This window comes from Pristiophorus japonicus, chromosome 20 (assembly GCF_044704955.1).
Source record: "Pristiophorus japonicus isolate sPriJap1 chromosome 20, sPriJap1.hap1, whole genome shotgun sequence".
NCBI classification, from domain to species: domain Eukaryota; kingdom Metazoa; phylum Chordata; class Chondrichthyes; family Pristiophoridae; genus Pristiophorus; species Pristiophorus japonicus.
The window spans coordinates 34,162,914-34,186,142 of NC_091996.1; the positions used below are offsets into that span (position 1 = coordinate 34,162,914).

At 39.7% G+C, this 23,229-nt stretch overlaps 1 protein-coding gene across 3 annotated transcripts in view; it reads left to right on the plus strand.

The window, feature by feature from the left end:
- Positions 1–23,229, plus strand: part of mrrf (mitochondrial ribosome recycling factor) — a 56,101-nt gene that overhangs the window by 27,339 nt on the left and 5,533 nt on the right. For 2 of the 3 annotated variants that reach the window (XM_070863405.1, XM_070863404.1), the window contains exons 2-7: positions 1,192–1,403; positions 2,789–2,944; positions 6,284–6,402; positions 13,573–13,664; positions 17,742–17,901; positions 20,804–20,954. In XM_070863405.1, coding sequence (XP_070719506.1) covers positions 1,220–1,403; positions 2,789–2,944; positions 6,284–6,402; positions 13,573–13,664; positions 17,742–17,901; positions 20,804–20,954 — 862 coding nt within the window. In that variant the 5' untranslated portion in view covers positions 1,192–1,219. The remainder of the gene's footprint in view (positions 1–1,191; positions 1,404–2,788; positions 2,945–6,283; positions 6,403–13,572; positions 13,665–17,741; positions 17,902–20,803; positions 20,955–23,229) is intronic. The other variant, XM_070863406.1, reaches the window with a different exon arrangement.

Sequence of the window (23,229 nt, forward strand, 5' to 3'; positions counted from 1 at the left end):
ATATTCGCAGAATCAGTTAAGTAACAAACAGCTGAGATTTTAGTAACACTGACTGATGTAGATAATGAATACTGATAAATGTATGCACTAAGCTAGTGTAATTTATCCTCCCTTAACCAAGTGAAATCTTCATGGCTATGACTTTTAAGTGTTACTGAAATTCATACAGTCTATTTTCGGAGACTGGGTGGTACGTTGTGTTAAAACCTGTCCTTTGATCTGTGGGACTTGCATTCAAATCCAGTCCAGACAGAACGGATAAATGCTTCCTCTTTCTGCTATAAAGGTCCTACATAAAATGAGTTTGGGTAGTTTGAACCCAGTTCCTACCGGGCATAGACCCACAGCACAAAGCTGCTCTTACTACAGCACTAATTAGCAATCTCGCTCCGAGGCCACCGGGATGGCTTGTGTGAAAATTGGAAACATTCACACCCTTGCAGTAGGGCTTGCTGCTGTGAAAATTGGTTTAAGGTGCATCAAAAGGATATCGTGGAATGGATTTTATTCTGCATCTGCTCTGTGTTATACCTGAACTGGAAAGTGCTTGAATGGTGTCAAATGTGGAAAAGGTTTCCATTCCTCAGCACTGGCATCAGTCACCTTGATCAGCATTAAATTCAACCAAAAAATTGTATAGAATTACAAGGCCTACCTTAATTATCAAAATACTAATATAAATTATTCAAATTTGCAGGATTTTTCCCTTTCCCTTTACACCGAGCGCTAATGAAAATGCGCTACAGCTTTGGTTATGCACAAGATAGCAGCTGGTGGCAAACACAGCTGAAATGTTCAGTGTGAGAATTGATTGGCAGTACTTTTTTAGGGCTGTATGTGGCTGAATGTTACACTGAGTTGGAAAATGATATTTAAGGCCACATGTTTTTTAAAAAAAAGCTATTAATGAAAAAAAAACCTAATAAAATAAGAATGAGCAGTTTTGTGAATATTGAGAGATGTTGAAGGAAAAGTTGTTTTTATCTGCCGTGCAACATTGGAATAGGTAGGTGTCTTACTGACAGAGGCCTGGGAAAACTAAAGCGACTGGGGAAAACTAAAGGGAGTGAGGAAAATCACATTTTAAGTAACTTTAACAAGCCGCTGAAAGCTTCTCTGTCTTGGATCTGCCTTACTGACTCTTTTTGAACTTTTCTTCAACCCTGAAAATGCCTTTCTGCTATACTCTAGGTAACAATTAAAAGCGGTTTCCTGCACAATGTCGATTGTGCTGAGACAGATGTACCAGCTAAGACCTACGCTCTACAAATTCCGGCCGCTTCTCTTGCGATCAGCAGTGGAGAGCCGGGGAGGACCCGCAGCTCTGTTCTTAGACAACTGCAAGCAGTGTGGGGTCCTGCATGTAACCCCAAGCCGACCGCTCGCTACCAAGAAGACCAAAGGTAACCACCCTCCCTTTTTACTTCTCCCTTTTTTTCTAAGAATATATAATATATAGAAATGGAAGTAGTGTTCGTGTAGTTGTTGAGATAATTTGCTTCGTAATTGTTATGTTTATGACATTATTATAGAAAGTCATCTTGTTCAGTTCAGTTCCTGTAATTCAGCTAGTAATGGTTGAAGTATTAGTTCTCCATGATCAGAGTTATGGTTTAAAATGTAATCTTATGTTGGGCTTGAAATCCTATCATCTGGTAACCTATTTTGTGGTGTGTAAACATGTACAGTACAGACACATTTTTTGGCATCCATCTCTGAACTCTGGGTATACACCTAATTTACTATGAGATGGAAATTTTTACCAAGCCTTTCCAAGTGGTCGATAAAAATATCTGTTGGTTACACAACCAGCAAGATGCAAATATAACCACTGCAATGCCATTGTAAGGTGGTTATCAAATGTGAATATTTTGTCAGGTGAGATCAATGACAATTTGGTAAAATACTATCGTACTGCATAAATTGCAGAATGCTTATAGGCAGTCAGCAAACAAGAAAACATCATACTTAATTAGATATACAGAATATAGGAGTAAAAAGAAGTAGCCAAATTACTGAAATGTCCTTTATCCCAGCCCCTTTGCTATACAAACACAAAATGACAGCCTCAATATGACTGCTGCGGCAAGTAAATCTATGTACATTTAACTGATTTCAGCTGTTTATAGATGTGCTCCCAATGCCTTGTTACATCTGTAATCTCCTGCAGCCTCACAAATGCCCGAGATATCTGTGCTCCTCAAATTTTGCCCTTTTGAGCATCCCTGATTATAACTCATCATCATCATAGGCGGTCCCTCGAACAAGGATGACTTGCTTCCACAAGAGTTCACAGATGTTTCAATGAAGGACCCGATGTTCCAGTCCTGAACTCCAATTGAAGGGGTGGAAGATGCCTGTGCGTGGATTTTTTTAACGTGTGGTGACCGTTGCACATCAGCCACCACACGGGCGTGACAGAGATAGGCCTTTATCCAGTGGCAAGGGTTGAACCATAACTGCTCAATCATCGGTGGCCGTGCCTTCAGCTGCCTGGGCCCTAAGCTCTGGAACTCCCTCCCGAAACCTCTCCGCCTCTCTACCTCTCCTCCTTTAAGACGCTCCTTAAAACCTACCTCTTTAACCTGTTTTTGGTCATCTGCCTTAATTTCTCCTTGTGTGGCTCAGCCTCAAATTTTTTTCTTGTCTTATAACACTGCTGTGAAGCACCTTGGGATGTTTTACTACGTTAAAGGCGCTATATAAATACAAGTTTCTGTGGTTATTTTTTAGTACCTTTATACTTGCAGTGCAATGTACCTGAACTGTTGCTGGTTGTAACTTGTAGTGAAAGCAAAAGGACAGCCAGGACCGCGAGTGAACATCAATGCTGCTTTAGTGGAGGACATTATTAACCTCAGCGAATTAAAACAAGAACTGTTGGAAATCATAGAGAATCTCAAAGATGATTATGGGAAAAATCTAAATATAAGAACCTCACCAGGTAAGCTTTATGGATGTACAGTGTATTTTGGAACACTAAAATATTAATTATAGCTCCTGCTCTCTAAAAATATAAAATGAAAAAAACCTACAGGTTTTAGAACTATTGCACATTTTAATTATACAATGTGTGTGTGGGCGTATTCATGCTGGTTTATTGCTTGGCTGGAACTGATAATTCCTATAGCATGATCCTTCCAGTGTGACTGTACATGTGCTACCACAGGTCACCCAGAATTTTGCTGTTGTCACTCACCACTTCCTTCATCAAATTAAGCAGCACATTTGTTTAAATGCCACACAAACAGCTAGCAATAGTCCACATAACATTACAGAGGAATCTTACGCCACTCTGCTGCTGTGGTCAAAGTGGCTACCAGCCCGTTACAATGTGATCAGAATGTCTCTCCTCATCAAAATCACACAGTCATAATTTGCAACAGTAAGTTGACCTCCATTTTACTTATTTTTATTCATTATCCAACAAGCTGATTTGGCTCCCTGCTATGTATCCAATACCTAAATCGCTGCTCAAGTAATCACTCATTTTGTTTGGCAAAATTGACCTTCATTTTCACTGCTGTGCATTTGTGAGGCTGTTCTTTTGCTGATGCGACACTATTTTTATAGTCAAGTGCCTGAATTAAGTGTTCCTGGGTTTCCTGAACCCTGCCCCAGGCTAAATTTCATTACATTCTTTTTCTTGAGTGGTCGAAGCTAAAAAGCCAAGATGAGTAATTAGCCAAACTTTATATTTAAAAGACCTGTAGTGTGAAATCCTAATAGCTTCCAGAAATGATTGTCTGAAGACCATAGCTCTGTGTCTGTACCAAAAATGTTCAGTGTTCTATTTTCACTTTTGGAGAATATTGCTACTGAACAGGAAGTTATCTATAATTATTAGCTTTTCACAGAACTATAAAGAGCACAATTTCACTTACTGTTCCCAAATTCACTAAAGAACTGTACATAAAACATTGGGTTTCTATCATGTTGCCAGTCTGTTAACTGATATTTGTGTGTGTGTGTGTGAGATGCTTATCTGAAGCTCAACACAATTTGGCTTTTACTGTTTGATTTTTTGTTTTCTTTCGATTGTTCTGAGTACTGTTAATTAAAAATGGAGCATACCCCTCTCTCCTACCTGAGTGCACTTTATAGTCTTATGAAAATTATAAACATTGTATTTCATTAATTTTTTCCTACTTGTACATGTCAGTAATATGAATTTGAAATTTACAGAAAAGTGCTGTGGAAAGGTTCATTGTGAAAGTTATACCAGACATTTAGTGCTCAAAATGTTTTAAAATTATCAATTAAAAAAAGAAATGAAATGGTGTCTGCTATCCTGCATGCAAGATTCCTAATTCTTGCTATTCCACATTTAACTTTATAAAATTCACATTTATTTTGAGTGCCTAACCATGCTACATTATACTTTGGTCGCCCTGCATGACCTTCCACAGCCCCTCTTTACCATGGTCTTGACCAGGAAGAATCCATTTTTGCTAATAGCTTCCTGAAAATGGTTTTCGTAGGAGGCACATGTCAAAACCGTCTAGCAGAAGTGTTTGCAGATGTGATGGATTGGTTTTCCATGTAGGCTGACAGGTAACTGCATCCCAAGGCAGGAAAAATCTAATTGTCATGAATCCATTTGCAAAAAAACAACTCGGTTGTGTTCCAAATATCAAGCATGTTATCAAATACGGAGTTCTATTATTTAAGGAGTTTTTTTTTCCCCCTTCGCTGATGACATAAAACTTCCAAATAAAAAATGGTTAGACTGAAGTGAAAAATTTATGAGAATGAGCTGCCAGTTGTAAAATTAAATTTTATTTACATGTTTCTGTCAAGAAGTTAAGTGTATAGGAATTTATGGCATGTGGAATAGTAGGAGCAAAATATCATCCACCTTGTAACATGCTGAAGCACCAGCCCATGTTGTCCTACTTATTTTTATCAGACAGAATATAAATTTTGACACCTCAAGCTTTAACTGTATGGCAAATAATAAGTAATTCAATGTTTATTTACTGTACTCTGAGTTCAGTGATATGTTCAACAAGTCCCAATAATAGTTTTATCAGCTGTATGTGAGTTGAATAGGAAAAATAATTAAAGAGACAGAATGTGACTGGATGCTGGACTGTAATGCTGAGCCCTTGATTTATTTGTACCTATAGCAGAACAATCTTCCAATACCAAGGTTCTTTTAGGATCGATTGTAGGATCCTACATCTAGAGTCTCGTGACATCAGTATTTCTGTTCAGGTTTACTATAAATAAAAAGGATTATTAAAACCATTATTATTGTAGTGTTGACTGAATAGTTAGGCTTCATTTACTATCAGAATTGATTAACTAAAACTCCTATCTACTTATACTATTAAACCAACATTTATTTCAGTCATGTCTGTATAAGGGAACTGTTCATTCAGATGGATTTACAGAAAATATTCAACTCATTTTGCCTGATGAAGGCTATTCAGATAATCAAGGAAGACTTTCTGGAAATATATATAAAATTTAAATCATAATGGCCTTTTCTTACAAGATCAAACGTCTACAGGAGATTCCTCCTCATTTGGATTGACAAGAAAATATCCTACTATCCAATATGATTCTCCCATATAGTTACTGGAAGAAGACCAATTCCTCGGTGATTCTTTTGTATCTGACTCATTTTCACAATGACATCAGGAGTCAGAAACAGCATTAATATTTCCATTGCTGCATGGTGCAGGGATGATGTGAGAAATCCTGGGATTTGCAGGGTTACATCAAGTAATTGATATATGTCGACAGCAGTCCACAAGCACAATGGTCTAACAGCTTGAGACTTTCTTGTATTTCAGAGGAAACTTATTTCAGAGCTGATCACAGGAAAGAAAACAGCAAATCTGTAGAATTGGCAATTTTGGGTTTCCATTGTTTTCTGCCCATTTCCAAAATGGCTGCATTATAGTTCAGAAGCAGTCAGTGACTAGTAGCAGGCCACCCTGTCACCAATTGCATTTGACATATAATTGACTGCGTGTTGCCAGTAGGCAACCTGTTAAGAGATACAATTGAGCTGAATTTGTATTTGCAGGAGATTGTGTCTCAGGACCTATGTTTATTTGATATGGACAAAGGTATGAGAATTTTGCAGTGGATTTACCAGGACAATTCTAAATTGGAATACAGTGAAGCCCAGTTTGTGATCTATGAACATTCAATTTAAACGAGTACATCTATAACTATAGAAACATTATCTAAAAATGCTCCATTTTACAGTTACTTGATCTTGTTTGTTAAATACTGTCAGCATATGTTGAAAACATGATATTTTCTTTAGGTGCTTTGGATCATATAACAGTTACGACTAACGATGGAAAATTTCCATTAAACCATCTGGGACAAGTCTCTCTGAAGTCACCTCAACTCATCTTGGTAAATATGATGAGTTTCCCTGAGGTGAGTGAATGTGTAGAATATGCACAATGTTTATGTATCATAAGTGTCTGATGTTTGGGGGTTCAATTAGTGGTTTGTGCCTATTTAATCGTTACTTGGTATATAGCTAAATAATGATCAAGGTAAAACAATTTTAATTCTGTATGTACAACACTGATTATTCAATTAAGAAATTGCATTTTGGCGATAAAATGTAGTAACCCTTTTATAGCTTATGTAATCTATAAGAGCAAAATATACTTAAAAAAAATGTTTTATAGACTTATGAACTCTTGAAAAATCCTAAAAGTACCAAGCATAAGAATCATGCAGAACTTTGATTTTTAATTGTCTTCTAAATTGCCATTCAGAATTTGACTGCCATTTCTTAATATATCCCACTTTAAATCAAATGTGCAATAGGCATAAAACTAAATAGAGGTACAAAGCACTTATCTCGCTCTCTCCTCCCCTACAGTGCACCCCATTGACTGAGGTGGGAGGTTTGCTGCCCCAGTCCGTTGCCAAATCTGCCATCTAACAGGCCACCAGGAGTTGTGCTCTTCCTCGTTCTCAGTGGGAAGTGCACCTATTCCTCACAACCTCCTGAAAATTGGGAACGTGTGTTTGGGGAATCATGGGCAACCTGTTGCAGTAGCTCAGCGTCTTGATACACTCGTGTACCGCTGTGCGCTTTGCATATGGTGTGTAATATTTTCCAATCAGTAAACGTATTATGAGCCTGTTAAATACATTTTTAATTTTTCAAAATTATGTAGGGTTTTGATAGGGCTTGAACAGTGAAAGATAGTTTCCACTGGTTGCTAAATCGATAACAAGGGGGCAGAAACTCAAGATTGTAACTAGAAGATGATTGTTTTTAATAGAGGTTTATTAAATCATGGAATGCTTTATTGTAATTAGCTATTGAGGCAGAGACTATATCATTATTTAAGAAGGGAATGGAATACAGAAGAATATAAAAGGATAATGGGGAAAGCTAAAAGAAATGTGATTAGAGTAGATAACTCCAGTTGAAGAGTTAGCATCAGCCCTGGTGCGGTAGGCCGTATAGCCTCTAATAATACTACAATTTGTATGATTACGTGATCTGTTTTGATGCTATGATTGTACCATATTTCAAAGGCTACCACCATGAAAAGAGCAGAGGGCTATTCAGTTAAAACTCAAATTCTCAATTGCAATAAAGCCTGTTGTTTATTGTATGACAAGTTGATGGATTGTTCAATGCTGACCAACTTTTAAGTACTCCATTCCAAAGCATCTTTCATGCGAAGGAAATGAGCCACACTTCCACCTTGTATTGTCGTATTCGGGAACATGTTTGCTTGATAAACAGAGCTTTCACTACAATTGTGTAAAATTGCTCTGCCTACTCTGATAATGTATTTTACTGTTATGAATGTGGTTGCAAAGACAAAAGTGTTGTGAATAGGACTGTCATTACAACAATGAGGGCTCTGCTATTTTCCTTTATCTTCGTGAACTATAAATTGTTCCAACACACTGGCACGCTACAGTTTGGTAGCACAGACTCTATTTCTCTCTTGAAGTTGCTGCCTCATGGTGGGATATAGTTTTATTGCACTGGCAACTGCCAGTAATTCACCCAATAAACCATGCTTAATGTCTGAGCCTAAATGGAGTATTGGTAGGCTATTGGACCATTTTTGTCCTGACCTGATGTCCGCAGACATATTTCCCAGCAAGAGATAGTGAGGTAGAAAACAAGATTGGGGCTGATAACTTATTTTATTTTCTCTGCCCTAGCTCAGGGAAGCTGAGGAAATTAATAGTATCCTTTCCGATTAAACATATGCTATGGTTTGTACTTCACACTTTCCTGATTTCTGTGATTCACTACCAAACCAGAAGGTGCATTTAGCCACAAAGCCATGGATGGAGTAAACTATATTTAGTCTGAAGGAAAATGCTTTCTTTTGTAACATATCTGTTGTGTGTGCATTACTGTTTCTAGGTTATCAGATTAAAGTTCAAATCTCACCATCAACATTGAAAGTCAACCATGTAGAAAATGCATATTTTGGACTATGAGTGATGTTTTTCCAGTGCCTATCAGTAAATATGGAAAACTATGGGAATAGACAGTTATATATGATGGAAACATCTTAGATTTTGACACGTTCCCAATTCAATTAGAAGGTCATAGAATCATAGAAAAATTACGACACAGAAGGAGGCCCATCGTGTCTGTGCCGGTGTTCTGGATTTATGTTTTGGAATCACTTTTTTAGTCCCGACGAACAAAGTGCAACATTTATAGCTTCTTACAACAGCCGAAAGATGCTTTTGAATCAGTTACGGAGTAACCCTTTGAATACTGAATTGTTCATGCAGCTTGTATCCTGCAATTGGGTTGAACAATATTTAGAAAATTGTTTTGAGCAACTTCAGAGTGAGGGTAATGATTGCACTGAGTGCCCTTTGTAGCTTTCAAAATCTGATGATGTTTTCTTATATTTAATATGTGCGAAAATGATTGACTTAAAATTTCTGAAATACTCCAAAGGTCAAGCATGGCATTGATCAGGTACCCTTTCACCATTTCCTTGACAGAGTGTCTGCATCATGGGACTGTGAGCTGTCCAGTTTGTGCATGGTCCTTAATGGCCAAATAGGAATGCAAAATTACTGCCAGCCAATGACACGTCAGTGAAATTTAGAGTATCTTGAATATTGTGAATAGAACCAGTCTATTTAACAAAGACTGCTGTTCCATATTGGTGTAACTCCATAGATTTAAGTTTCGTAACTTTAGTAGTTGTACAGTTAATGCAAGGCGTAAAAGGTGTAAAGTGGTTTATCTTTATTTTATCACCATTTTCCTGTCTGCTGGTGACAATTTGTCATATAACGACATTGGCCTTTCTGCTTTCATCACCAGAAAGGCAAGCTGAGCTTACTTATTACATTCTGATTTCTCTTTGTGTTTGAATAAAAGGGAGCTGGTCTGTCCAAACAACCCAGATCGAGATCTGCAGCGCAGAGATTTGTACGAGGACAGCATTATATGGAATTATTTTGTCTCCGAACAATTTGGCTGTTTTATTCAGTGCTAAAAACATTGAGCGTAAAACTGTAATTGTGTCGATCTATTTGGAGTCACTCCAACATTCAGAAGGCAATTAACACTACTCCCCCTCATTTTTATTCTGCACCAAGCTAGAAAAACAGTTTGTATAAAAAGTGAAAATCTCAGTTTGAGTTTTCTGCAATAGTCAACCTACTTTTTATTTTTCCTAAATGTATCTAATATTTTTGGAAAATCCATTGAACACTTAAGAGAGTAGGTCAGGGTCTCAAAATCGTCTGGCTTTTTACATTATTGCCATCGGCTTACACAGATGTGGCAAATGGACCAAATAGCAACTTTAAATGGGAAATACCTCCTCTGTATTGAGAGCCAATAACATTCAATTATCACCCGAGGTGGAGAAAGTGCATCCGGGAGGGCGTTGAGTTCTTCGAGTCTCAACGCAAAGAGCGTGAAGAGGTCAAGCGCAGACAGCGGAAAGAGCGCGCGGCAAACCAGTCCCACCCCGCCCACCCCCCCTTCCCTCGACGAATGTTTGTCGCGCCTGTGACAGGGTCTGTGGCTCTCGTTATTGGACTGTTCAGCCATCAGAGAACTCACTTTGGGAGTGGAAGCAAGTCTTCCACGATTCCGAGAGACTGCCTATAATGATGAAATGCTTTCCCAACAGCATCAACAAACAGACAGACAGAAAAGAAAATGGCCCCAGTTGGTGTTTAGGACATTTTAACGAATTAACTGTTTAATCCCCAGTTGCTTGCGGGAAAAAGTGAGGAGGTGCAAAAATGAGCAGTTTAGTTAGTTGGCCCCAGAATAGGGTTCGGTCAACTTGCAATATCTAGCTGGAGGTAGCACAAGCAGCGATGATGATGTTTTCTTCTCCCTTCACCCCACCATTAGCAGCCGTGCCTTCAACAGCCTAAGCCCCGTGCTCGGGAATACCCTGTGTTTCCTCGTTTAAGACTCTCCTTATAGCCCACCTCTTTTACTAAGTTTTTGGCCAACCCCCTCTTAATATGTTCTATGATTCAGCATCCATATCTTTCTGATTACGTCTCTGAAGCAGCTTGGGATGTTTCGCTAAGTTAAAAGCAGTATATAAATGCGTTGTTCCTGTTATATCTGGCTTACTGGCATGTCATTTCTGTTGCAGTGTGCTAATTAAAAAAAAAACTTTCTGCCATGTTAGCACTGTTTTCCATTTGGTGGCTGACTGTCTTTCACAAGAATGTGCCACTATTTCGCAGTTTGAAAACCATCACTTTAGAAGAGGTTGCTTTGTAAACATTATGTACATGTCCTGCTCATTCGTTTGCCATGGGAACCATTAGCACAGTACAAGCAAAGTGCAAGATCTATACTGAGATTTACAAGTAACTTTAGCTTGGTTTTTAACATCTGGCTTATAAACCCCCTCTCTAGGAATGTTAAAAATATCCCTCAGGATATCAAATGTTTTTATTTGTACTAAGTGCCAGCATCATTAACATTCTTTTTTCCCCCATTTTTCTTTCCAATTTCTCTGCTTTTCTCCTGAAGGTTGATTTTTCCTGGAGTATTGTTTTGCCGGGATAGCAGCCTTCTGGTGCCACAGCCAAGTGGTCATTTTTTAAATGCGTGAGCCTAGACAACAACAACAACAACTTGTGTTTATATAGCGCCTTTAACATCCCCAGGCGTTTCACAGGAGTGTTATGAGATAAATAATTTGACACCGAGCTGCATAAGTAGAAATTAGCATAGATGTCCAAAAGTTTGGTCAAAGTCAGTGAGTATTGGCAAACTGTTTGACCATAAAAGGCTTCACAACTGAGTCTGATCCCATCTGTACTTGCATTTTGCAGTAAGAGTCATTGGATGGTGAGCAGGAGTGGGGAAACCTGGCTAACTTTTGTCTGCCTTGTTCAGGGATGCTGGGGCTAATTGCGTTTCCCCAGTTGCAGCCGTGACTGAAATTGCCTGATGTTGCCCAGAGTGGGCATTAGACCCAGGACCTTCTGTCTCTGTGACCTGGTGCTAACTTATGCACAAGTTACCATTTACCCATTGGGGTACTGGGGAGCTAGCATAATCGTAACTCCATTTAACCACCCTTGCTCCAGTTCATCTGACATCCTTGCCCAACAAAAACTCACTGATCTCAGTCTTGAACGTTTCAGTTGACCCAGCATCCACAACCATTTGGGGGAGAGCTCCAGATTTCCATGATCCTTTGTGTGAGAAAATGCTTTCTGATCTCGCTCCTAAATTGCCTACCCCTGTTTTTAACATTATGCTCTCTTATTCTGGGCTTCCCCACCAGAGAAAATAGTTTGTCTTTATCTACTCTATTGAATCCCTTTACCATTTTAAACACCTCGATTAGATCACCCATCAACTGTCTAAGGTCAAGAAAATACAAGCCAAGTTAATGCAACCTTTCCTAATTTTACTCTCTCAAGCCCTGGTATCATTATGGTGAATCTGCACTGTACCCCCGCCAAGGCCAATATAGCCTTCCTGAGGTTCGGTGCCCAAAACTGAACACAGTACTCCAGATGGGATTTGACCAGGGTTCTGTACAACTGTGTTTGGAGAAGGAAGTGACCGGGGCCCAGGAGAAGCGAGTGCCCAGGGACAGCACGAGCCAGCCCACACTGCTATATGTGTGCGTGCTCGGTCCATGCAGCAGAGCTGGTCTCCAGTTGTCTTGGGTAATCCTTGCCACTGGACCAAGACCTAGCTCTGTCAAGCCCGTGTGGTGGCTGGTGTGCAACGGTTACCGCACGTTAAAAAATCCAAGGACAGGCATCTTCCACCCTCCAAGATGTAGTTTGGGATGTGGGATATTAGGTCCTTCATTGAAACACCTATGAACTCATTCCTTTTTGGCATGGAAGTAAGTCATCCTCGTTTCGAGGGACTGCCTATGATGATGATGTACAACTAAAACCAAATCTTTGAATTCCAGCCCCCTTGAGGTAAAGGCCAAGATTACATTATCCCTTTTGATTATATTTTGTACCTAGGACAAGGCAGAAAGAAAATATCAGAAGAGGCAGTACTTGGGGCTTCTTTTGAACATCTCGCAGCATATGGATTTAGAGAAGCATTGGTGGAGGCTTCGGAGCAGGCCCACTGCTAAGTCCATGACGTGTGGATGATATTTGGTGCAGGGAGACCAATGAACAAGCAGAATGGACAATGAGACCAAAGTTGAACCCAAGATGAGATGAATAGCTGGAAATCAGTCTCACTTATTTATTACCTTCTATAATACATACACTTAGACATGCGGGTGCTCCTATTGAAAGTTTTGAATTCATATTTGTGTTGGCAAGGAGTGCCGCTGTGTACACCAAGTTTCACTGCTGGATGCTGTTGATGCATATCATTATTGCTACTTTATCAAGAAATAATTTGTAGTTGATTAATGAGCAATTCTGTGCCCAGTACATAATAAAATAAATGTTTAACACAATTAGGAGGACATGTGGTTTTGATTATGAAGTCCTTTCTGTTCATTGCCTTTAGATCAGCCCAAAAATTACTCCTTATAACAATTTACCTGTGTTTTTATTGATGTCCGATCAGTACCCTTTAACAATTATGTACGTTACTCCTTTTTATATAATTAAGTTCTGTTCTTCAACTTAATAGTCTGTTTGATATTTTAGAAAACATATTTATTTAACAGTTATAACTAATACCGTATAAAACATCTACAGAGATACCCAATTTAAACTTTGTTTTAAAAAAAACTTAGATTTAAAAAAAAAAATTCTTGGTTTTGTAACTATTCCCAAGAGCATTAATTTGTGGTTTCTAAAATAGATTGCCTCAAACCATTGAAAATATGTTCAAAGAGGCAGAACTTTTTTTCCTTTAAATTTTTTTCCCTTCCTTTCTCCTCCTCTACAATACCACAATTTTATCCCTCTGTGTGCAAGGGGACTTAGCTTGCAATTCGCAGTGGGATCAAAGCTGCTTGGACTGAATCTAACTTCCTGATATTCTTGGTGAAAGAGGTAAACGTTTCCATGTTCTGGGCAAATAGATTAGCCGGACGGAGACGGAACAGTCATCTGTAAGTAATTATTCTGCTAATGCCCTTTACCTTTTGATCTGGTTCACAGGCGACGGTGGCTGCCACCAAGGCCATAAGAGAAAGTGGAATGAACCTGAACCCAGAAGTGGATGGGACTCTGATCAGGGTGCCAATTCCTAAGTAAGTAATTTGAAGGTTATGCCGAAGGTTTCCATCTTTTGTCTGCTGACTATCATTACAGGGCACTTGCTGGCAAAAATACTTACGGCTGAAAATTAAGTTTTTGAATCATGATGTGGAATTTCTCAATGAAGATGATTTCTGTATAAAATGCAATGTTTTGTTTTCTCTTTTCAGAAAATAAGGTGAATTAAATATTTTACTTTCCTCTTGCTCTAATTTAGAATACTTTGTAAAATCCAGAGAAATAATACGTTACAAAGCCAATTTAAGTACGAAATTAAACTTGCTGGTGATTCAAAAACTCACCAAGAAACTCCACTTTTAACAATTTAAATACTGCCAGGATAAGATGATTTTTTTAAATCCCTAGTCTTAAATAATTTTATTGCTTTTGCTAAATCTATAGTTTTCATTCCTGATTCTTTGTCAAGCTTGCTGATCTCTTGGAAGTGTGTCTTAGCATGTAGTATATTTGAATTTCCAAAAGGCATTTGATAAGGTGCCACATAAAAGGTTGTTAAGCAAGATAAGGGCACATGGCATTGGGTGTAAGGTATTAGCATAGATAAAGGATTGGTTAACAGACAGAAAACAGAGGGATAAACGGGTCATGTTCAGATTGGCGGGATGTAATTAGTGGGGTGCTGCAAGGATCAGTGCTGGGGCCTCACTATTTAGTTAGATGAAGGGACCGAGTGTAATATGTCCAAGTTTACAAAGCTAGGTGGAAAAGTAAGATGCAAGAGAATGCAAAGAGCCTGCAAAGGGATATAGACAGGTTAAGAAGTTTGGTCAATAAGGTGGCAGATTGAGTATAATGTGGAGAAATGTGAGGTTATTCACTTTGGTAGGAAGAATAGAAAAACAGAGTATTTTTAAGATGGTGAGAAACTATTAAATGTTGGTGTTCAGAGAGATTTGGGTGTCCTAACAGGAGTATAGACTGTTGCAAAATAGTCATTTAACAACTCTGCCATAACCCCAGAATCTGTTTGAATCTGCCCTTCGGTATCTTTTAGTGTCCATATAGGATCCTTAATGTATTATCCTTTTGTTATTCCATGCCACAGTTGATCAAATATCTCATCAGACGAAGATCTACTGGTTAATTATAACAATATTCATTTATTGGTTGAGCCAATTGTCCCCTTCAAGTTGCAAATTTGATTATGATTTTTGTAATGAAATAGAAAGTAACAACAGCTTGTATTTATATTATGTCTTTACATAATAAAATCTCTCAAAGCGCTTCACAGGAACACCAAAAAAATTGACTCCGAGCCACATGAGATATTAGGACACGTGACCAAAAGCATGGTCAAAATATATTGGTTTTAAGGAGTTTCTTAAAGGAGGAGAGGGAGAGAGGCGGAGGTTTAGGGAGGGAGTTCCAGAGCTTAGGCTGAAGGCACAACCGTCAATAGTAGAGCAATGACAATTGGGGATCTGCAAGAGGCTGGACTTGGTGGAACGCAGATATCTCGAAGGTTTGTAGAGCTGGAGGGGATTACAGAGCTATGGGACAAGTAAGGCCATGGAAGGATTTGAAAACAAGATGAGAATTTTTTAATCGAATCGTTGCCGGACCGGAAGCCAATGTAGGTCAGCGAGCACAGGGGTGATGGGAGAACAGAACTTTGTGCAAATTAGGACTCGGGCAGCAGAGTTTTGGATGAGCTCAAGTTTACGGAGGTGGGAGGCCGGCCAGGAGAGCATTGGAATAGTCAACTCTAGAGGTAACAAAGGCATGGATGAGGGTTTAATCAGCAGTGTTCAGTTCTCTCTTTGATATATTTCATAGTTTATTATGCTTACTCAATTGTGATATTTAATCAACTGTACTATGGGATCCCTCGGTAATATATTAATTTGTAGTAGAGTGGTGTAGCGTTTGGGTGCTCCAACATCCTGTAATCATAGGATGTAGGTTAACACCCACAGTTCCACACGCACTTTCCTGCTGTGAGAAAACCACCGAGTGGAGGCCAGCTGTAAGCAGGGAGAAGGGGAAACTCGGTATTGAGGCATACCTGTCATACAGTTCCTAGCAACCAGCTAAAAGCATTATTGGCAGAGGCCATGGAATTGTTGTCTTCCTGCTGCTGTAAGATGCTGCAAAGCCCAGGGCTAAAGAGAGGGGGAGAAAATAGGAATGTTCATTTTATTACACATAATGTAGCATTCTTAAATACTTAATACTTTCATTAAGTGGTGTTTTATCATGTCAAAATGTCTCAAAGTGCTTCACACAATGAATTACTTTGGAAGTGCAGTGATTTATGTAGGCAAACATATCCCAAATATCTCATTTCCCAAATTTTGTTGATTTAAAAGTATTCAAATACTTATTTGTAATGGTAGGTTTGGAATATTACATTGTATAAGATATATTTTAGCACTGTTTTCATAAGGATTGTTTTGACAGCTAATCAAAACGAGGTTGTCGTGAATTGATTGATTTATTGAATAATAATTACAAGTTTCCTAGTTTTAATTTCACTGATCAATTCTAAATATAAAGAATCTTGGGATTTAAAAAAAAATTAAAATAAATTAGATATTGGAGAAGGATATAAATGTTTGTCTTCTAATTTCCTTTTGACAAAAAATTAAAATGAGGAATATTCGTACCCCAGTGATAAAATGCAAAGTGAGTGTTAAATTTAGAAATCCATTATTTCAGCCTTAATATTGAAAAAGGCAAAGCAATTTACAATCAGTATATTTTATTTTAATCCATGCGTTGTGAAGTACACTGTGTATAATATGTCCTATTGTTAGCCAAATCAAAGCTTGTTATTCATGTAAATAGAAATGTAACAAGTGTTTTCACATCCTAGAAAAGAATAGGAACTTTAGATACTGTCTAATCATAGTTATTAAAGAAAATTTGTATTTTAAATTCAAATTGCTTCTTCATAATTTCAGTTGGCCCATGGTAATTATACTAGATGAAGTTCAGAGTCAATTCGAACCACAGATCTTTCAGGGCTACTATTACTATGCGAGATTGTTTTTATAATGAATCTGTAATTCACACTGAGCTGGTGCCATAATGAAGAACAGTGAAATGTCAAGGTCTAACCCACCAATACAACCGACAGACATTTTTTGTAATATGTGTAGTGACTAGTTTACAAGATGAAGATTGAATGCAAATTTGTGCTTGCATTTCAAAAATAAGCTTTTGAGGCTTAAGGGCATAAAATCACCAAACCATCCGAAGCAAAAATTGAATTGAATTGAATTTTTGAACTTTTTCACTATTAGTTTTACATGTAAAGACACATGCTTTTGGTATTTTACAAGAGCATAACAAAGAAGTTAACCCTAGAAACACTGAAGGCCCATTTCAGCTAAATATTAGCAGTTTCCTTTTTTTTTACAATATTTTCTTACAAAAATTTAGACTGAAATTGGAGCATCATGCCTTACAACACATTTTTAATGCAGTATATTTGAAAACTAGGAATGATGCTTTTAAACTTTTGGTACAGAAATGTGCTGAGACATGGTGGAACAGTGGTTGGTGCACTTGATGTGGCGTGCCTGGAATGGATGGACACAGATTCTTATTTACAGCTCGTGTTAATCTCACCCGCGCTGCAGGAGACATGCTGAATGGAGGCGAGGTACCGCCACAGAAGGACGGAAAATCCAAACACGAGTTATCTCACACCATTCTCACTCACCTACTAGCAGGCCATAGAAAACCCCAGCCAATAGTGGATCCTATACAACTCTACAATTCACACACAAACAATGTTTTTTATTTCCTTTATTGATAATAGTTAAAAATCAGAATGAATGTCCCTGTCAGCAATGTAGAGCAAAGGTGGCGTGTTGTTGGTGCAACATTAAAGAAACATTTGCACGTTTGATGTAAAACATTTAGAGTCGAAGAATCTACCATTGGAAATACAGGAGATAAAGCAGTTTATGTATACGTGTACAGTTAATCTAGCAAGATTCTTAATGCAGTGTTTTTTAAAAACATGTATTGTGTGTGTTTATACATGAACTCAGTCTTTATATTTCTGGAATTTGCTTTGATATCTGTAACCATTTCTGCAGGGTGACCAGAGAGCACAGGGAAAATCTAGCCAAACTTGCCAAACAGTTTACAAACAAGTCAAAAGAATCACTGCGAAAAATTCGCACTAATGCCATTGCTCATGTAAAGAAATCAAAGGACTCTGTCTCTGAAGATACGATCAGACTACTAGAAAAACAGGTCAGTGTAGTGTCTTTCAACAGAATATGGTTACAATCTTCCCAACCCCTTTTTTTTCCTTTTAATGTTTTCAGTAGACCATAAGGGTTTCTTAAATGTTTCTTAAAAGAAGTGTAATAATGTTCTGACTGAAGATATTTGGTGTTCCCAATTGTACTATAGGACTAAGTACCTGACAAGAATTTGGCAGATGGAGTATAATGTTGGAAAGTGTGAGGTCATGCACTTTGGCAGAAAGAAATCAAAGAGCAAGTTATTATTTAAATGGAAAAAGATTTCAAAGTGCTGCAGTACAGCGGGACCTGGGGGTACTTGTGCATGAAACACAAAAGGATAATATGCAGGTACAGCAAGTGATCAGGAAGGCCAGTGGAATATTGGCCTTCATTGCAAAGGGGATGGAATATAAAAGCAGGGAAGTCTTGTTACAGCTGTACAGGGTATTGGTGAGGCCACACCTGGAATACTGCGTGCAGTTTTGCTTTCCATATTTACGAAAGGATATACTTGCTGTGGAGGCAGTTCAGAGAAGGATCACTAGGTTGATCCCGGGGTTGAGGGGGTTGACTTATGAGGAAAGGTTGAGTGGGTTGGGCCTCTACTCATAGAAACATAGAAAATAGGTGCAGGAGTAGGCCATTCGGCCCTTCTAGCCTGCACCGCCATTCAATGAGTTCATGGCTGAACATTCAACTTCAGTACCCCATTCCTGCTTTCTCGCCATACCCCTTGATCCCCCTAGTAGTAAGGACCTCATCTAACTCCTTTTTGAATATATTTAGTGAATTGGCCTCAACAACTTTCTGTGGTAGAGAATTCCACAGGTTCACCACTCTCTGGGTGAAGAAGTTCCTCCGCACCTCGGTCCTAAATGGCTTACCCCTTATCCTTAGACTGTGACCTCTGGTTCTGGACTTCCCCAACATTGGGAACATTCTTCCTGCATCTAACCTGTCTAACCCCGTCAGAATTTTAAATGTTTCTATGAGGTCCCCTCTCATTCTTCTGAACTCCAGTGAATACAAGCCCAGTTGATCCAGTCTTTCTTGATAGGTCAGTCCCGCCATCCCGGGAATCAGTCTGGTGAACCTTCGCTGCACTCCCTCAATAGCAAGAATGTCCTTCCTCAGGTTAGGAGACCAAAACTGTACACAATACTCCAGGTGTGGCCTCACCAATGCCCTGTACAACTGTAGCAACACCTCCCTGCCCCTGTACTCAAATCCCCTTGCTATGAAGGCCAACATGCCATTTGCTTTCTTAACCGCCTGCTGCACCTGCATGCCAACCTTCAATGTCTGATGTACCATGACACCCAGGTCTCTTTGCACCTCCCCTTTTCCTAATCTGTCACCATTCAGATAATAGTCTGTCTCTCTGTTTTTACCACCAAAGTGGATAACTTCACATTTATCCACATTATACTTCATCTGCCATGCATTTGCCCACTCACCTAACCTATCCAAGTCGCTCTGCAGCCTCACAGCATCCTCCTCGCAGCTCACACTGCCACCCAACTTAGTGTCATCCGCAAATTTGGAGATACTACATTTAATCCCCTCATCTAAATCATTAATGTACAGTGTAAACAGCTGGGGCCCCAGCACAGAACCTTGCGGTACCCCACTAGTCACTGCCTGCCATTCTGAAAAGTACCCATTTACTCCTACTCTTTGCTTCCTGTCTGACAACCAGTTCTCAATCCATGTCAGTACACTACCCCCAATCCCATGTGCTCTAACTTTGCACATCAATCTCTTGTGTGGGACCTTGTCGAACGCTTCTGAAAGTCCAAATATACCACATCAACTGGTTCTCCCTTATCCACTCTACTGGAAACATCCTCAAAAAATTCCAGAAGATTTGTCAAGCATGATTTCCCTTTCACAAATCCATGCTGACTTGGACCTATCATGTCACCTCTTTCCAAATGCACTGCTATGACATCCTTAATAATTGATTCCATCATTTTACCCACTACCGATGTCAGGCTGACCGGTCTATAATTCCCTGTTTTCTCTCTCTCTCCTTTTTTAAAAAGTGGGGTTACATTGGCTACCCTCCACTCCATAGGAACTGATCCAGAGTCAATGGAATGTTAGAAAATGACTGTCAACGCATCCACTATTTCCAAGGCCACCTCCTTAAGTACTCTGGGATGCAGTCCATCAGGCCCTGGGGATTTATCGGCCTTTAATCCCATCAATTTACCCAACACAATTTCCCGGCTAATAAGGATTTCCCTCAGTTCCTCCTCCTTACTAGACCCCCCGACCCCTTTTATAACCGGAAGGTTGTTCGTGTCCTCATTGGAATTCAGAAGAATGAGAGGTGATTTTTGTAGAAACGTATAAGATTATGAGGGGGCTTGACAAGGTGGATGCAAAGAGGATGTTTCCAGTGGTGGGGGAGACTAGAACTAGAGAGCGTGATCTTAGAATAAAGGGCCGCCCGTTTAGAACTGAGTTGAGGAGAAATTTGTTCTCTGAGGGTTGTGAATCTGTGGAATTCGCTGCCTCAGAGAGTGTGGAAGTTGGGACATTAAATAAATTTAAGACAGAAATAGACAGTTTCTTAAACGATAAGGGGGTTATGGGGAGCGGGCAGGGAAGTGGAGCTGTGTCCATGATCAGATCAGCCATGATCTTATTGCATGGCGGAGCAGGCTCCAGGGGCCAAATGGCCTACTCCTGTTCCTATTTCTTATGTTCTTTATTGTACCCCTGTGCTGTAGGTTGACAAAAGTAGAATAATGCATAGATAGGATGCATTACATTACTGTGTAATTATGATGATGATACGGATCCACTGAACAGATTTATAAACTCTTCCCTTTCTTAATCTCTCTCTTTCCTTATTACTTCTTGTTTGTTTACTTACAAATTGGGTGGTGTCAATCCAGAGTAGATTGCAAAAACAAGATTGCAGGCTAGATCTGGACGAGGAAGACCATTCAGTTCATCCATCAATCCAGAGAAAAATACTGCTGTTCTCCACCCTCCACAACGCCATCCCATTAGGATTAGAGGATGATGGTGGTTTAAAAATACAATGTAAGTGTAGGGAAATGATATTGGCCCCGGTTTTGCTCTGTAAGGCTTCAGGCGTTCACCTCACGTACAGTTGCCCAGAGACATTTTGCGGGCTTGTCACCAGAGACTTCCAGTCATGCCATGTCTGATCCAGTTCGGCGCCCTCTACAGATGACCTGTGAGCAGGTCAAGTAGGAGGGAGGCTCTTCAACCAATCAGATCGAAGAATCCTCACAGAGACACACAAACTGAAAACCGGGAAGTAAAAAAACAGAAAAAATATAAATTAAATTTAAATCATTGTACAGTAAAGATTGGGACATTCACAATAAAGATTTGGACATACACATGGGATTAAGGGAGAGACAAAACAGAAAAATGAAAACAAAATTATTTGTTTAACAATCTGGCAACGTTAATTTTTTTCTGAGGGAATGAGACTCTGCCTTTGTAAAATTATTTTTTCCAGGCCAGCGAGGTTGTTCAGCAGCAATTATCACTTATTACGCCATTAAACACTCACTTATTCCTGATTGCACTAGCACTAACTTTAGTGCAAGACCAGTGGGTAACTACCCGAATTTCACAGTATTATTGAACTCAGTGGGAATCGGGGGGGGGGGGGGGGAGAGGGCGGGGGAACTCTCCACTGGCTGGACTAATACTTAGCACAAAGGAAGATGGTGTGGTTGTTGGAGGTCAATCATCTCAGCCCAAGGATATTGCTTCTGAAGTTCCTCAGGGCAGTGCCCTAGGGCCAACCATCTTCAGCTGCTTCATCAATGACTTTCCCTCCATCATAAGGTCAGAAGTGGGGATGTTCACTGATGATTGCACAGTGGTCAGTTCCATTCGCAACTCCTCAGGTAATGAAGCAGTCCATGCCTGCATGCAGCAAGATCTGGACAACATTCAGGCTTGGGCTGATAAGTGGCATGTAACATTTGCGCCACACAAGTGCCAGGCAATGGCACTTCCAACAAGCGAGAGTCTAACCAGCGCCCCATGACATTCGGTGACATTACCATCACTGAGTCCCTGGGGGTCAACATTGACCAGCCGCATAAATACTGTGGCAACAAGAGCAGGTCAGAGGCTGGGTATTCTGCAGCGAGTGTCTCACCTCCTGACTCCCCAAAACCTTTCCATTTACAAGGCACAAGTCAGGAGTGTGATGCAATACTCTCCACTTGCCTGGATGAGTGCAGCTCCAACAACACTCAAGAAGCTCAACACCATTCCGGACAAAGCAGCCCGCTTGATTGGCACCTCATCCACCACCTTAAACATTCACTCCCTCCACCACCGGTGCACCGTGGCTGCAGTGTGTACCATCTACAAGATGCACTGCATTAACTCGCCACGGCTTCTTCGACAGCACCTCCCAAACCCACTACCTCTACCGCCTAGAAGGACAAGGGCAGCAGGCACGTGGGAACACCATCACCTGCAAGTTCCCCTCCAAGTTACACACCATCCTGACTTGGAAATATATTGCCATTCCTTCATCGCCGCTGTGAAAATCCTGGAACTTCCTCTCTAACAGCACTGTGGGAGTACCTTCACTGCACGGACTGCAGTGGTTCAAGAAGGCAGCTCACCTTCTAAAGGGCAATTTGGGATGAGCAATAAATGCTGGCCTTTCCAGCGATGCCCACATCCCAAGAAGGAATAAAAACAAAATGACAGTGATTTCTGTGCGGATTCCATTGGCGAAGATTGGCACAGCCCATGGAGGAGCCAGGTATCACTGACAGCAACTTCCAGATTTCCGTGTTTAACTGTGTTTGTGCGTATGCCAGAAGTTGCTGTCAGTTTTATCTTGTAATATGGCGAGCATTGACACCCTCGCCATTATTAGTATAGCAAAATCCAGGCCCTTGTACATTCCGACCAACAATCATGCAAAATATAATTTGCTTCTTCATCCCGCCCCCCGTGAAGGCGATACCTGTACATGAATAAATTATAGACAAATAAAACAGTGGGGAAGCGACTGAAATTAAAGATCACTCTTGACTAGAGTGAACCTCTGTTTATGGCTTTATGTACTCGTGTCTAAATAAATGTTATATAGAAAAGTATTGTATACACATGGTACAGTATCTAATTGCCAGAATGTCAGTGTGCTGTGACATGACCTGTAGTGTTCCCGCTACTGTAAACAAGGAAGGTTTGCTGCAGTTTGTCTAAAGATGAATTTACTTGGCAGTGGAACTTAAGGTTTCCTACATGGTGGCCCAATTAATTTGTGTTGAAAATGAAGAACTGCAATTTAAAGTTTAAAAAAAAAATC